Genomic DNA, 13,866 nt, shown 5'->3' with positions numbered 1-13,866 from the left:
AGCGCTATACCATATATATATCCCCCAGAAATTGAGTGAAAGCATGAAGAACTTCATCATCAGTCTTCTATATCGACAATCCAGGAATAATTTATTATTATCTATACTACGTTTGAATTGTATCGAATTTTTCATATAAAATTTATTGAGTAAATTGTTTAAATATTGATATCACGCGAATAACTTATAGCTATAATACATTTATATTTATATCCAATAACAGTGCACTAATATAAATTGCACTAGATTGCGAATTCCAGCTGCCGCGTTTCAATCGCAATTATGATTAAATGACAAATAATAATAATCGAGCACATCATGACAAATACATAAAGAATAACAAATTGCTGACTCGACTGAAGCATCAACTATTTATTTTGATCAGAGTCAGATGAAACAGCCGAAGTTAGCGGCGGCGTCGAGCGTCCATCGAACTGCTGCTGATTGACCAAGCGTTGCCGTTCTAGATACATGGATACCTTGATGTTGCGCACCTGATGGTTATGGATAAGTTTTAGCAGCGCGATGACACCAATGCCCACCGAAATGGCAAATGCTCCCCAGGCGCCAAACTGCAAGTAAATCAAAACAATATTAACCTGTATACGGATGGCTCGGAAGCAAGTACCACTTACCTGGGTTGTGCCCATTTCAATGTAGAATCCTGAGGTATTGATTTTCTCCGTGTTGCCTCGTATAATGTTTTGTCCAGCTGAGGTTTCGCATGATGGAAAACGTTCGGTCATGCCATCGCACCAGACAATGAAACCCATCGTTATGAAAATGGCGGAGAAAATCGACATGGCCAGCATCCAAATGCCGAGCACAACATCAATAAAGAGTGCAATGAACGACGCCTCCTCCTTCATACGCGCATATCTGGAAAGGACAACAGATTATTAGGCATGTTCCCCCTCGCATTGCCAATGTAGATTCCTACCGGTAGATTTGAACAACTGAGATGATCAGCAGAAAGATGCCCGTGATTAGTGGAAAATTGCAGAATCCATTTGAGGCCCAATGTACATCGAACATGCCGTCCTCCTCCCGCCATTTGCCCGTTGTAAAGAGCAAGCAGTGGCCGCTGTTTAAATATTTTAGTTAGTTAGTCATTTCCTAATGAAAACTACGTCGTTGAATACATACCAAAATTGATCGAGATTTATTGATAGCGGCAGCACAATGCACAACGATAAAATGAATAGCAAAACATGTCCCGCTATTTGGCTAAGCAAAAGTACATTTGTCAGAGCCATTTCTGCATATAATTTGCAAATTATTTGTATCTATGTGTACACTTGTATATTATTGTTTGGCTCTAAACAGGGTTGGCAGCAAAACACAATTATTACGTTAAACAGCTCTGCTAACGCAAAAATGTCCGAAAAATTCAACGAAATACCAAAAAATACCAAATAACTAAAATATATACCAAAAACGCCTTTTTTAATATATAAAGCTTTTTAAAGGCTCAGTGCTTAATTATAAGCTTCACTTTAAAATTATTTTTCTTAGAGTGCAGATTTAAATAATGAGAATGCTCAATAATCATTGATTGATTGGCCGCGGTATAATTGCCATACCACTTAATAACATTGGCAAAACCATCTAAAACAAAAAATAAGAATATATGAGAATTGCTTGGATAATACATCTAATACTAATTATTATATAGTAAATTCTGCAATCAGCAAATCGCTTTCTGCTACAACTACTCTGAACAAAGAATATTAAGTTATGTATTGAAAATTCTGCTGTCATTTTTAGTACCAATTTAAAGTGCCCGATTTGGTAATGAGGGAATTTTAATCATTTAAAACTTTTTTAATAATAAATAATTTGCCTTTGTGTGCCTTTAAACCCTTAGATTAGATATAAACGTATATTAATTACAGTTGTACACAACCCATTTTAAGTTTTACGTCATTTATATTTAAAGATTGTTGAAAACTCTGCACGGCTAGTATTTTAATATAGTTCATTTTTAGGTCAGCTTCGGGAATTGGGCAACACTGCTCCGAAAATCGTAAAAAATTGTTAAATTTGTTTACATTAAATTGGATCTCAAAGCAAGGTAATTGTATATAGAATTTTGAAATAAATTTTACGAAATGGTGCAAGCAGCGTTAATAGCAGGTTACGGGTCTTGTGTAACTAATTGTTCGCCCGAAAATCATGTTTGTGTGTGGCAAATGCAAATGAAGTGGGAACAAAGAGCAATTAAAAAGATAGTGAAAATGAAACGAATTGGAAAACAAGAATTGCATTGCTTTCTCTTCTCCTCTGTCTTTCACTAAGATAACGCAATGAGATTGCATTAAGCTATTGCGCGACAACAAGGTGAAGATCGCATTTGTGCATTTAACATTTACTGAAACCCATTTCACACCCACAGCTAACGCAGAAAGAACGACGACGGCGCCCACACACGCACGTTCAATTGAAATAGGGAGCTGAAGCAAAAACAGCTGCAATTCAATGTTTTGTTTATGAGCTATGGCTATGTAGCATTCAAAACGGCAGCCGAGCAGTGGAGCAAGAAGAGCAAGAGCAAATGTCCGGAAGCGAACAGCAGAAGCAACAAAGACGACAAAGGTGCGTGCCGTTAAATGCGAGGAGCAACACCTTGTAGCAGAAAAAGAACGTGCTGTGTTAGCGTACGAGAGTGCAAGCAGTTAACAGACAGGACAGACCAAACCGGGTTGGCCAGTGACTTTATTGTCAAGGTAAGCACGGAGAGCATTGCATAGAGTAAGCTATATAAATTTGCCACAAATATTTTGCAGTACGCATACGCAGCATTCGCTGGACGAGATACGCTTGGCTGGCTTTTGATTTACATGCTAGACAAAAGATCCTTTAGACTTCTTTTCGTTGTTATCTTATGTTAATTGAACCTAGATCATCAACGTGCACTGCCATTAACTATAAACAACAAATATACATAATAGATATCGCAATTGGTAGACTTAAACTTAACAGCAGCAGCAGCAGCTTCAGCTAAAATGTCCAACAACTCCCACTACAACCATCACCAGCAACACCACAACAACTACCAGCAGCAGCAACAGCCGCAGCATTCCAATAGCAACGGTGACGATAGACATGAGGAGTATCACCAGCAGCAGCCAGTGCATTACTCGCAGCACTATATGAATGGGCATGGCATGAGGATCAAGCCGCTGGACAGTGTCGCCGTGCCGGACATGTGCCTGTTCTGCTTCGAGGTGCTCGACTGCGAGTTGAACAACATTGACGGTCCAGGTGTGCCGATGTTTAGCAACGATGCCTACCCGTTGTTTGTGACCTGGAAGATTGGACGTGACAAGCGCTTGCGTGGCTGTATTGGAACCTTCAGCGCCATGGAGCTGCACAACGGACTGCGTGAATATGCGCTGACCAGCGCATTCAAGGACTCGCGGTTCGCACCCATCTCGCGCGACGAACTGCCCAGGCTGACGGTGTCCGTATCCATATTGCAAAACTTTGAGGAGGCCCAGGGTCATCTGGACTGGCAACTGGGCGTGCACGGCATACGGATTGAGTTCTTGACCGAGCGCGGCTTAAAGCGCACAGCCACCTACCTACCGCAAGTGGCTACCGAGCAGGGCTGGGATCAGGTGCAAACCATAGACTCGTTGTTGCGCAAGGGCGGCTACCGGGCAGTCATCACTCAGGACCTGCGCAAGTCCATCAAGCTGACACGCTATCGTTCCCAAGAGATCCAGATGCACTACAAGGAGTATCGTGAGCACTTGGAGCGTCGCGGTGTTCAATTTGGCAAAGTGCAATGCTAACAATTAGACAACCAAACGTCGGGACAATGATCCTGGCTGAGGGCAGGCGTCATTTTCGTCTTGCTCCTGCTATTGGTGGCCATTGAGTTGACTCAAGGAATGGGACTATTTACGAGCGTATTTCTCTACTCCTGAGCAACTGTTCAAGTTTAAGTTGTCCTGTTGCGTCAGCTATATTCACTGATTTAAGTTTTTCTTACAAATATATTTTTGGTCCTTAACTGGGATGACGTGTCGTCGCAGTAAGCGACGCGAATTTTAAAGTACTTTTTATCAAACAACAAATGCTTATCTACCTAGCTATTTTGGGGAGGAACAAAAGAAAAGAAAACACAATTCATTTACAGATTATTAGCTATTTTAAGTTCGTTATTTTTGTTCAATTGCTGGACTTTTATTACAAATTCAATAATACAAAAAAAAAAAAAAAAACAAACAAAAACTAAAAACAAATATACATATGCATATGCATATGTAATATAAAAAATACAAATACAAATAATAATTCAATTAAATAGTTCAACAATTATATATTTCATAGTTTTAACAATTACAACAAATTACCGTACTAATTCTATGCGCAATAAATACAATGTCGGCTATTTTCTGCAGAGCCGCACAAAGTGAAGCGAACTATGGAATCTTGTTTTGCGGGCGGGTCGAAAGGCAATATCATAGAGCTCATTAAATGGATCCCAAGGCAACAACAGTTTTCATATGATATACTTTTTTTATTGTTTTAATTACTGGTCGATATTACATATATATATTTTCTGTTAACTTCTAAAACAAATTCAATATCTATAAGCTAGTATAGGTGATCTATATGTCTCTGTCCAAATATAAGAACATGCCTCTCTGGGGTTTGCTTGATTTTGTCAGATATAGCTAAATAAAACTGCGCTACGCTAAAGCTAATCAATATTAAGCATAATTGAGCCAACGGGCCATGCTAAAGCTAGATCAAAGCAGCAAAGGATTACTGATGATAAGGCTAAAAGTGCCCATTTATAACTACGTATTGTTTACAATTATTGTAGATAGCGTATACATTGCAGCATCTTATAAAAAACGTACGAAAACACTGAGCCGATTGGCTCAATTTCAGCAACTGTCACCTCTTATAGCGTAGTAATGCGTAAATATATGCACATAAATTTTTGTATGCTTAAATTTTAGACATGGGCTTTCAATTTATATGATTGGCAGTTATACAATTGTCATCAGTGAATATATATATATATATATATCATTAAGAGCAAACAATTTTACAAACGCTTTGGCAGCCAATTCCATAAACTTAACAATTTACGTATGTTTGCATATGTGTGCGGTTCTGTGTTTGGTCGTCTGTTGTTTTTTTTTTTTTTGAATTGTCTTTATCAGTCTCAATGCGTGCACAGAAACTGCTCCAAGCACGGGCACTAGGTGGTCGACAGCACATTCCACTCAAATCGCGGATTTTTCGAGTGCGTGACGGGAAGGCAATCGGGTTCGACCAGCTTCCAGATACCATCCATTTGCTCCACCGTGACCAGGCTACAGTAGGGTATTTTGTGTATAACCTGTCGCAGCTCACTAGTGCTGCGTGCCGCGCCGCCCGTCAGCTGACGCGAGCAGGTGTCCAGTGTGGTGGCATGTGCGACAATGAGAATATTGCCAGCTGTAAGCAAAGTTAAAGACTATATATGTGTCTGCTAGGTGCGGTGCTTCAAAGTGACTCACTCGTGCGCTCGAGCAGCTGCAGCAGAACCTTATGATTGCGCATATAGAACTGCTCCGTGGATTCCTTTAACTGGGCTGTTAATTCTGCGGCCTGTTGCACAGGCTCATAGTTTAAATCAATGTCGTACTTGGAGTCGATCAGCTCGCTGATGCTTAACCAATCGGGTACGCCATTAGGATACCAGGCCATCCATTCAAAAAGTCCCGGCTCCAGCTTGATTTTGTGGTTTCCACTCAGTTTGAGGCCCTCCAAAGCGCTTGTACAGGTTTGCACGCATCGGTATGAGGGCGAGCAGTACACATGATCGATCTGGACCTTTGCCTCGAATAGCGCCTCGCCGGTGAGACGCGCCTGGTAGAGGCCAACGTTTGTCAGCGGTGAGTCGTTCTGCCAGCCATCGGGGCTGTTTTTACGATGCGGCAATACCTTGGGCATGTTTAGATCCTTGCGCATATAATTGCCGAACTCATCAAAACAATAGGGTATCCAGGTGCCAAATGTAAAGTCCACCCGTTCGCCATGGCGCATAATGTACACCTTGCGGTTACCGCTGTGCATGGCATCCAATGTGTTGGGCAGCAAGGAGTGCTCGTGGTCCGAGTGCACGCTGAGCGTATCATCGGGTCTAGGCGGCTGCACCGCCAGTGGCTCCACCATTATCTCATCAATGTTTTTAGATACCGAATTAGAGTTCGAAGACATATTGGCGGTGATCTCAATTGTAGGCGTGTGTGGATTGTGCGGATGTGTTAGATTGTTACTGTTGAGCAGTTGCACCGACGGCAGCTCCAGGCAGGGCTGCAGTGTCTGTCGCAAGTATTTCTCAACGCTCTGTTCCGATTCCTCAAACGAAGAACCCTCTATAATCTCCGGATGTTGCGCACCTACACATTGGGAATAAAATATATATGGCAGAACGACTAAAGAGAACTTGATAAGTTTTAACGTACTTTGCTGCAGTTCGCGTTGACGCTCCTCGGGCTCCGTGGATATGCTGCGCCCGTCTACAATATCTAGATCCTCAGCAGAATTCAGCGAGGATGCTACACTCTTGGAAAGCTGAACAACACGATGCAGCGTCCAGGCATCTGACTCAGCAGTGCGTTCCGTGTAATTGACCGGCAAGTGTCCCGTGCTGCCTGTGAGCCACGATATGCCCTCCGCCCAGCCGTCGCAAGAGCTATCAACTCCCTCGCTGTTTAAGTAGATGTAGTCGCCAATGCGCAGTTCCAGCTCGTCCGTTTCGTGCGGATTATGGGGATATATCACCTTCTGCACCTATAAATTATTAATATTCATTTAATTTCCTTGGTCCAGCGGGTGCAAACTGTGCGCTTTGCTGTGCTAACTTGTTTGGTGGCGAGTCGTGGATCGCGGGAATACAGTCGCAGTTCCCAATTGGAAGCGCAGCTGGCATCAAGGGTTTCCACAAGTGATTTCAGTGCATTGAATTGTGCCTGCGGGAACTGATAGGCGAGCGTCAGGTGCAGGCTCTTTACGTGTGGCTCGAGTGATATAGCTACGGGCAACAGAGTGTATTAGACGAATGTCTGGGAAAAAACCCCACAAGCTAGTCCACTAATCTACGAATGAGTGTGTCATGAGTGTGCATATTTTCCTGAGATAAGGCATTCGTAAATGTGGTCACGTTACGATAACAAGTGTAAACCGAAAGTGTTATGATCTACGCATGCGATTGATAATCAAAACTACAAATCATTTGAGGGAATACGAGTGTGAGATTGATAATGAACTGATAACTGATAGCGGTTAGTTTATCTAAATTAATGAGGCTTACATCGACTGCTGCGCGGAATACAGCGGGTACCCGAGGATACTGCTCCGCACCAGGGAAAGCAGGCCACAATGGCGTCCAGCTGCTCGTAAGTATCGCTTATAACTGTGCTCCGTTACCAATATTGTTGTCCATTTCCAGCAGTTAGTGTGTGGGCAGGGCAGGCAGAGGGATAGGAAGAGAACGAAACCGTAAGCCACGCCAAAACTGTACAGAACCGAACCCAGCGGCATTAAACAGATAACCAGATAAATAGTGCAAAACAACGAAGAAAATAAAGGAAAGGCAGTGCAACTGCAACCAAACAAAAATTGCAACGGACGATGCGGGCATACTTGAGTTGGACACCTCCTTAACATATTGCAAGGCCAGACGCTTCAAGTAGTTGGCATCATCTTCGGCCACAAAAAATCCCATAAAGTTTTGGCTCATGTATGGCTCCAATTTGATGGGGCGATCTAGCAGTGCGCCCGTCATGTCCACGACTTGCTTCAGCGCCTTGGACAGCTGCAAGGAGCATTCATCGGGTGCCTGGCCATGAAATTGGGCATTAACAATTTGATAAACATACAACTTCAGAACTGGCTCACCTTAAAGAAGGAAACCAGCGTTATGTGCGGCACATAGTTGTGCGCTCCATTCCAGCCGCACACCTGGCGCGACTTTGACCAGAACTCCTCCAGCTGCTGCAAGAATGGCCCAGTTGGGCACGCGTATATGATGTACTCGCGTGGCGCGCACTCGTCCAACGTCGGATCGTTTACGTGGGCCAGCAACCAATCTGAAGCAATTTGCACGCCCCTGTTGCCGGTTGAAGCCAGCGCCTTTTCGCTGTTGGGGAGTTGGGGGGATATGTGATAAAAATAATCAATAAATGACGCTGCACTGGTTTCAGTTGTTTTTTTTTTTTTGTATATGATTTAGAGTTATGATTAAGCACAACTAGTTACAGCTGACACAAGGCGCTTTGTGGCGCTGATACCTACGCTCTATGCTTCTGGAAGCCCATTTGCAGCAAGGTTTGTAAAGGAGTCAAATGCGGCTTCATCGTTTGGCAGATGCGAGTTGGTGTTTGATTTTTACGCGGCGGCAGCGTTGCCATGTTTCCTTATATTGCAGTAACTTACGAATAGCTACGGCACACGCGGGATTTGTGTTTATCAACTACAAATTTTGGTATATTTAATGTTCTAACTAGTTTTGCTACAATTTTATTGTTTTTCGTTATGGCAGTGTGACCAACGCCAAGTCTAATTTTAATAGGTGGTAAATAGAGCTGGCACTATCGGTAAAATTTATGGGTTTGTCGATGGTGAGATCAACTAAATCAATTTCTATTATTATTAAATTATGATAATTGTATTTTTATTAATAATTTTTCTGGTTAGAAACGTAACTTAAATTTGAGTTATAAGCTCTCAAATCTGGTTGCCTTGAAATATATCCAATGCTTCTTTTTATGTGATTTTATGTTATTTTACATTCCTAATCAGAAAGTAGCACTCCTCTGCTAAGAGTGGAGTAATTATGTAAACCGCTCTCTTGCTCCGTGCTCTGTTAACTTATTGTATATGCTAATCGTCTATCGATTAAATGCAGTATCGATAATATAGTTGATATTGGCCAAAAATTTGTAGAAAACAAAAAAATTAACTGCGTAGTTGAGTGGCAATAAAGTGCGTTCAAACAATTAAAATACATCGTGAATAAAGTAAGTTTTATATCAGGTGTTTGTGGTATATTGTAAAGTGAAGAAACGACGCTATTCGAGACAAAGACACGCTGAAAAATTGTGTTACGCAGCAGTAAAAACACTATGGAAAATGCCAGTGGAGCTCAGACACAGAGAAAAACATACATACAAATGGATGTACATACATGCATACAAATGTTATTGTAGTGGTGCGCAAAAACAAGTCATTTGTGGGCCCCCAACGGGACGGGCGGAACGATGCGAAGATGGCAATTTTTTGTAGCTTTCGCACAGTTTTGATTGCATTTGTGTTTACATTAATTTTTTAAATGTTACTCAGCCTATATGCTGTGATAAATATGGGCGTTTTCCTTGGGCCAATTATTGTTTATGTTGTTTTGCCGCAACCAGCATAACTTCCTGTTCGATTCAGCCTTGTTCATGGACTTTGTCATCATCGTCACTTTCTCCCTTGCATACGCTTACTATCATTCTTTCTATTATCGCTTCGATGCGGGCTCCCGTTCCAACCCCGCGCCTGCCTCCGCGTGCTCCGTGCAATGGTCAGTCATTGTTCGGAGCATGAGTCATGTGCGTAGTGTAAAATCAGAATTTTATCATTTAAGCATGCCCGTGGCATTGCTCCAATTAGAGACCAGATTTGTTCGATGTTGCTGGGCTGGTAATCCGAGGCGTTTCAGATAAGCGTGTAATTGAATAATGCCCAATAAGTTGCTGCAAAAGTACATTTTCAACAATATGCCAATATATGTATGTGTTTGTCTATTTTGCAGGCAGCAGCGCTTAAACGGCAGCTACCCAAAAGCTAATAGGCAAGAAATAGCAACAAATAACAAATATCGATATGGCCAGCAGAAAGAAATCTTTGCTGAAAGTCATCATACTTGGCGACAGCAGCGTTGGCAAAACGTCGCTTATGAATCAATATGTAAACAAACGCTTCTCCAATCAGTATAAGGCAACGATCGGAGCGGACTTTTGCACGAAAGAGGTTGTTGTCAACGATCGCGTTGTCACAATGCAGGTGAGCAAATACCCAGAACTCGGCAATTGTTCGAAATTGTTTATTGATCGTTTTGATTGCTTCCTAGATTTGGGACACGGCTGGCCAGGAGCGCTTCCAATCACTTGGCGTGGCCTTCTACCGGGGCGCCGATTGTTGCGTGCTCGTCTACGATGTGACGGCGCCAAACTCATTCAAGAATTTAGACTCGTGGCGCGATGAATTCTTAATACAGGCCAGTCCGCGGGATCCAGAGCATTTCCCCTTTGTCGTGCTGGGCAATAAAGTGGATTTAGATAATCGTCAAGTAAGTAGTCAAACAGATAAGCATGAAATAAAGTTGGGTAGTGGTTGGGTAGCTCCTATAAGAGATGGGCGCAGTCGTCTCATACACGGCCTATATCATGAAATAGGCTCTATGATCTCGCACCAAGGGGCTTCAGGATCGCCCGGGCCTGTCCTCAAACGCATGGGAAACAAAGCCTAAAAAGGAATTGAATTGAATTGAATTGAAGCCCTCGCCCTTCTTATCTCAGGCTATTTGAGCTTAGATTCTTTATCGTCCAAACATCATTGTTGACCTCCGAGGCTGGGACTCTGCCATAAAAGATTGATTATGGCATAAAGCACCCGCAGATTAAGCAAAGTCATCGTTTTTTGTTTTTGTGACAATGAGCTACTCGAAATACTAACCGAAGAGAATCAACAGATGACTGATTTGTTTTTTATGCCCTCTACTGAACCGAAAAATTGTTTGGCTTGTATATAATTTTAACTGGAAATTCAAAAACAGTTTAGTTTAGTGTATGAAATAAAAACTTATAGGTATATTTTATTAATTTTTATAAAAGTTGTTTATATTCATTGCTCTCCTTTTTATGGCTATGATTTAACATTTATAAAACAGCTGTACATTTATTCAGCTGTATTCACATTCGGAATGTAGATAATGCAGTATCTTTCAGTTGTTTGCTTAAATTGAATATCTTGCTCGTTCCAGGTATCCACGCGCCGTGCGCAGCAATGGTGCCAATCGAAAAACGATATACCCTATTATGAGACGTCGGCAAAGGAGGGCATTAACGTTGAAATGGCGTTTCAGACCATCGCAAAGAATGCCCTGGAACAGGAAACGGAGGTAAGTTTTTTGAGCTATAAATGCTTGCATTGATAACTCATATCTTTTGGTATTTCAGGCTGAACTCATAAACGATTTCCCCGATCAAATACGCTTGAACTCTGAAAATAATCGTCCAGGCAACGCTGACAATTGTCAATGCTAATGTAATATTATATTTTTACGGGCAGCAGCTGCGGCAACAGAATACAACGCAAAGTGCATAATTACACAATCTATATTATAAATAAAAACATAAATAATACATAACAGCATATGAGTATAAAAAGCAAATATGATGTACGACAGCAAGGTTATAAGTTTAAGTAAAACAATTTCAATAACAGCATAGATATAATGAGATAGGATGCTAAATTCTGTTTATCAATCCATTAAATACATTTACATATTGTGCGCGCCCTCCTAGTAATATTTTGCCTTTAGTAAAATTATTGCTCTCAACAGATGCAGCCGTTGCAGAAAATAATAATAACCAGAATCACCAACAACAAATCGAAAACAAAAAAAATTCTTGTGATTGTAAATTTAATAAAACAAAAATATACATTTTTATTGTAACTAATTTTATATACATATATATATATATATTACTCTGCACATGCAATTGGCGATTGACAATTTATTGGCTTAGCTCAGTTTCCAACTCAATACTAATCAATTTGAGCATAACTTTGATTAATTCACTTTGTTAGTTGTAGAGTATTATAAATAATTGCTCCACTTTGGTAATAGATGCACAACGATTGTGTATGCTCTATACTATGTAATTTTCACGTTTTTTTTTTATTTACCATTTTCATACTTTTGGTTTAATTTGTTTAATAAACATTGAAGAATCAACAACTATTGATACAGCCAAAACTTAAACAAATAAAACTAAGTTGATTGCAATCTTTTGGACACTGCCATAAATTTCAGAAAGTCGGAATTCTCAAGAACTTCGATAGCGATATCATAAATAGCGATATCATAAATACATATTTAGCTTTCATAAAACGATTCGAATGCGCGCACTCTTGTACATTCATTGCAGCCGACCACAAAGCTTTAGCTTGTTCACATATTTTATATATTATGAAAACTCACTCTCTTCACAAGGAAACAAACCATGCAGAAGCAGTTGCTGTTGCATTACCAACGCGATCACAAGTCAAGGCATACAAAAAACAAGCAGGTGAGTTAAATTCTTGGGAAATCGAAGAATATGACTCGCGGATGTACGTATATATATATATTAGTTGATAATCATCGATGAATAGCCACAATCTTGGCTCGCATGGATCTTGACAGACTTTTTGTCGTTCTGAATGGTTTCGAGTTTCGATTTAATTTTTATATATACAAGTTGATTACACAACTAATAATACTACTAATGCTTGTCACTATCTGATTGCTATATTTATATATCTGATTGCTTTATTTATATATAGCAATCAGATAGCGACAAGCATTAGTAGTACTACTTAAAAAATCAATATTATTAATAATACTTTTTTTTTTTAATTTTGTGGTTATTGCGGGCTTTCGAGCAAATGTATTTAATACTGATTCATATGTTCCCTATAAATCATATTATGCTCGACCCGAAATAGCATGTCCGATCACTCTAAGCCATTGCTTAAGATCCTAGTCTTGGGAGACTGCGGCGTTGGGAAAACCTCACTGATGAATCGCTATGTAAACAAACACTTTACAAATATGTATAAGGCATCGATTGGAACAGACTTTTTTAGCAAAGAGGTTGTTGTTAACAATCGCATGATCACAATGCATGTAAGCCTGAACTTCGCTTCGCCCATCTTTGTATATGTGCTGCTTTATTGTCGCGGACTTTCTTTTATCGAGTTTTGGGACACGGCTGGCCAGGAGCGCTTCCAGACACTAGGCGTGGCCTTCTATCGCGGCACGGATTGCTGCGTGCTCGTTTACGATGTTACATCTCCGAAGTCATTCAAGAATTTGAACTTGTGGCGCGACGAATTCTTGATACAGACCAGTCCGCGGGATCCCGATAGTTTTCCCTTTGTTGTGCTCGGCAATAAAGCAGATCTAGATGAACAAAATGTATGTCAAATTGGTAAACTGTGTAATTTCTAACAAGTACGCATTTAAATTCAGGTACCGACCCGGGTCGCTCTGCATTGGTGTAAAATGAACAACATGCCCTTTTATGAGATCTCGGCAAAAAATGGCAGCAATGTGGAACAAGCGTTCGAGGAAATAGCAAAAATGGGATTGGAAGCGGTAGAGGAGCAACAGAAAGTCGAAAACGATTTTGAACCTGCCATAGTCCTAGAGCACGATGGTCCGCCTCAGAAAATATGCTGCTGCTGTTAAAATAATAAATACAATATAAATTCGCAGCATAATCCTTGCAAGTAATATCCCTTATCCTGAATCTGAATCAATTTTCTTATGTAAATTAAGTTTGAGCCACATATTTATACAACAAATAAAAATAAAATCAAATAAAAAATAACAATTTACATAATTGATAACTTAAGTTAAAATTTCAATTGCTTAAAAACTGAAAATAATTCAAATAATGTTTTTAATGTACGTTTAAACGTATTTGGCGGTTACTAAAGCTGGCAATACTTCAACAAGTTGGCAACGCCGTGACAAAAAGTGCTGCCCATAACTCACAAACAGCTGTTTAATTATTATTTTGCTATCCAACTACTTCAATAACC

General features: G+C 40.5%; 5 protein-coding genes and 1 long non-coding RNA gene across 9 annotated transcripts; 3 read left to right on the top strand and 3 right to left on the bottom strand.

Moving 5' to 3' along the window:
- Positions 1 to 291: 291 nt before the first annotated feature.
- LOC6630770 (transmembrane protein 179) lies at positions 292 to 1,350 on the bottom strand. The gene is made up of 4 exons (XM_002054792.4): positions 1,147 to 1,350; positions 941 to 1,084; positions 636 to 879; positions 292 to 572 (listed from the first exon to the last, which is right to left on the bottom strand). Exons 1-4 carry the CDS (start codon positions 1,254 to 1,256, stop codon positions 369 to 371), a joined length of 702 nt encoding a protein of 233 aa, XP_002054828.1. The 5' UTR covers positions 1,257 to 1,350; the 3' UTR covers positions 292 to 368.
- A 621-nt stretch (positions 1,351 to 1,971) lies between these two features.
- LOC6630771 (uncharacterized protein CG5902) lies at positions 1,972 to 4,250 on the top strand. 2 transcript variants are annotated; one of them, XM_032438990.2, is made up of 4 exons: positions 1,989 to 2,074; positions 2,134 to 2,340; positions 2,396 to 2,726; positions 2,787 to 4,250. In XM_032438990.2, exon 4 carries the CDS (start codon positions 3,006 to 3,008, stop codon positions 3,795 to 3,797), a length of 792 nt encoding a protein of 263 aa, XP_032294881.1. In that variant the 5' UTR covers positions 1,989 to 2,074; positions 2,134 to 2,340; positions 2,396 to 2,726; positions 2,787 to 3,005; the 3' UTR covers positions 3,798 to 4,250. The 2 variants fall into 2 exon arrangements, with proteins under 2 accessions (XP_002054829.1, XP_032294881.1); XM_002054793.4 differs by lacking the exon at positions 2,134 to 2,340 and having other exon boundaries at positions 1,972 to 2,074.
- Positions 4,251 to 5,129: 879 nt separating this feature from the next.
- Positions 5,130 to 8,569, bottom strand: Epp (Ecdysteroid phosphate phosphatase). Of its 3 annotated transcripts, XM_002054794.4 has the most exons (8): positions 8,305 to 8,569; positions 7,909 to 8,149; positions 7,654 to 7,849; positions 7,322 to 7,423; positions 6,873 to 7,042; positions 6,474 to 6,801; positions 5,523 to 6,407; positions 5,130 to 5,460 (listed from the first exon to the last, which is right to left on the bottom strand). In XM_002054794.4, exons 1-8 carry the CDS (start codon positions 8,418 to 8,420, stop codon positions 5,222 to 5,224), a joined length of 2,277 nt encoding a protein of 758 aa, XP_002054830.3. In that variant the 5' UTR covers positions 8,421 to 8,569; the 3' UTR covers positions 5,130 to 5,221. The 3 variants fall into 3 exon arrangements, with proteins under 3 accessions (XP_002054830.3, XP_032294879.1, XP_032294880.1); XM_032438988.2 differs by lacking the exon at positions 7,322 to 7,423 and having other exon boundaries at positions 8,305 to 8,568; XM_032438989.2 differs by lacking the exons at positions 7,654 to 7,849; positions 7,909 to 8,149; positions 8,305 to 8,569 and having other exon boundaries at positions 6,873 to 6,989; positions 7,322 to 7,417.
- A 309-nt stretch (positions 8,570 to 8,878) lies between these two features.
- LOC6630773 (ras-related protein Rab7) lies at positions 8,879 to 12,049 on the top strand. The gene is made up of 5 exons (XM_002054795.4): positions 8,879 to 9,029; positions 9,806 to 10,056; positions 10,124 to 10,342; positions 11,036 to 11,173; positions 11,232 to 12,049. Exons 2-5 carry the CDS (start codon positions 9,877 to 9,879, stop codon positions 11,316 to 11,318), a joined length of 624 nt encoding a protein of 207 aa, XP_002054831.1. The 5' UTR covers positions 8,879 to 9,029; positions 9,806 to 9,876; the 3' UTR covers positions 11,319 to 12,049.
- On the bottom strand, positions 10,150 to 10,842 carry LOC116651844 (uncharacterized). Its single transcript, XR_004304847.2, has 2 exons — positions 10,729 to 10,842; positions 10,150 to 10,632 (listed from the first exon to the last, which is right to left on the bottom strand). It is a non-coding gene; the product is annotated as an uncharacterized lncRNA (long non-coding RNA).
- A 177-nt stretch (positions 12,050 to 12,226) lies between the features above and the next one.
- LOC6630774 (ras-related protein Rab7) lies at positions 12,227 to 13,644 on the top strand. The gene is made up of 4 exons (XM_032438985.2): positions 12,227 to 12,347; positions 12,766 to 12,946; positions 13,019 to 13,237; positions 13,292 to 13,644. The coding sequence occupies exons 2-4, from the start codon at positions 12,767 to 12,769 to the stop codon at positions 13,508 to 13,510; spliced, it is 618 nt and encodes a 205-aa protein (XP_032294876.2). The 5' UTR covers positions 12,227 to 12,347; position 12,766; the 3' UTR covers positions 13,511 to 13,644.
- Positions 13,645 to 13,866: the final 222 nt, after the last annotated feature.

This window comes from Drosophila virilis, chromosome 2, assembly GCF_030788295.1.
Source record: "Drosophila virilis strain 15010-1051.87 chromosome 2, Dvir_AGI_RSII-ME, whole genome shotgun sequence".
In the NCBI taxonomy this organism is placed as follows: Eukaryota; Metazoa; Arthropoda; class Insecta; order Diptera; family Drosophilidae; genus Drosophila; species Drosophila virilis.
Note: the sequence above shows the minus strand (reverse complement) of the source record. Positions and strands in the feature narration are given on the sequence as shown.

What these genes read in the sequence shown, in the direction of transcription:
- LOC6630771 (XM_002054793.4), top strand. Translation starts at nt 3,006, where the DNA reads ATGTCCAACAACTCCCACTACAACCATCACCAGCAACACCACAACAAC.
- Epp (XM_002054794.4), bottom strand. Translation starts at nt 8,420, where the DNA reads ATGGCAACGCTGCCGCCGCGTAAAAATCAAACACCAACTCGCATCTGC. An exon ending in TAAGGAGGTGTCCAACTCAA is followed by an intron (nt 7,424 to 7,653) that starts GTATGCCCGCAT and finishes AACGGAGCACAG; the next exon opens with TTATAAGCGATACTTACGAG. An exon ending in CACGACTCGCCACCAAACAA is followed by an intron (nt 6,802 to 6,872) that starts GTTAGCACAGCA and finishes AATAATTTATAG; the next exon opens with GTGCAGAAGGTGATATATCC.
- LOC6630770 (XM_002054792.4), bottom strand. Translation starts at nt 1,256, where the DNA reads ATGGCTCTGACAAATGTACTTTTGCTTAGCCAAATAGCGGGACATGTT. An exon ending in ATAAATCTCGATCAATTTTG is followed by an intron (nt 1,085 to 1,146) that starts GTATGTATTCAA and finishes ATATTTAAACAG; the next exon opens with CGGCCACTGCTTGCTCTTTA. An exon ending in TTGAAATGGGCACAACCCAG is followed by an intron (nt 573 to 635) that starts GTAAGTGGTACT and finishes ATTTACTTGCAG; the next exon opens with TTTGGCGCCTGGGGAGCATT.
- LOC6630773 (XM_002054795.4), top strand. Translation starts at nt 9,877, where the DNA reads ATGGCCAGCAGAAAGAAATCTTTGCTGAAAGTCATCATACTTGGCGAC. An exon ending in ATCGCGTTGTCACAATGCAG is followed by an intron (nt 10,057 to 10,123) that starts GTGAGCAAATAC and finishes ATTGCTTCCTAG; the next exon opens with ATTTGGGACACGGCTGGCCA. An exon ending in CCCTGGAACAGGAAACGGAG is followed by an intron (nt 11,174 to 11,231) that starts GTAAGTTTTTTG and finishes TTGGTATTTCAG; the next exon opens with GCTGAACTCATAAACGATTT.
- LOC6630774 (XM_032438985.2), top strand. Translation starts at nt 12,767, where the DNA reads ATGTCCGATCACTCTAAGCCATTGCTTAAGATCCTAGTCTTGGGAGAC. An exon ending in ATCGCATGATCACAATGCAT is followed by an intron (nt 12,947 to 13,018) that starts GTAAGCCTGAAC and finishes TCTTTTATCGAG; the next exon opens with TTTTGGGACACGGCTGGCCA. An exon ending in CAGATCTAGATGAACAAAAT is followed by an intron (nt 13,238 to 13,291) that starts GTATGTCAAATT and finishes ATTTAAATTCAG; the next exon opens with GTACCGACCCGGGTCGCTCT.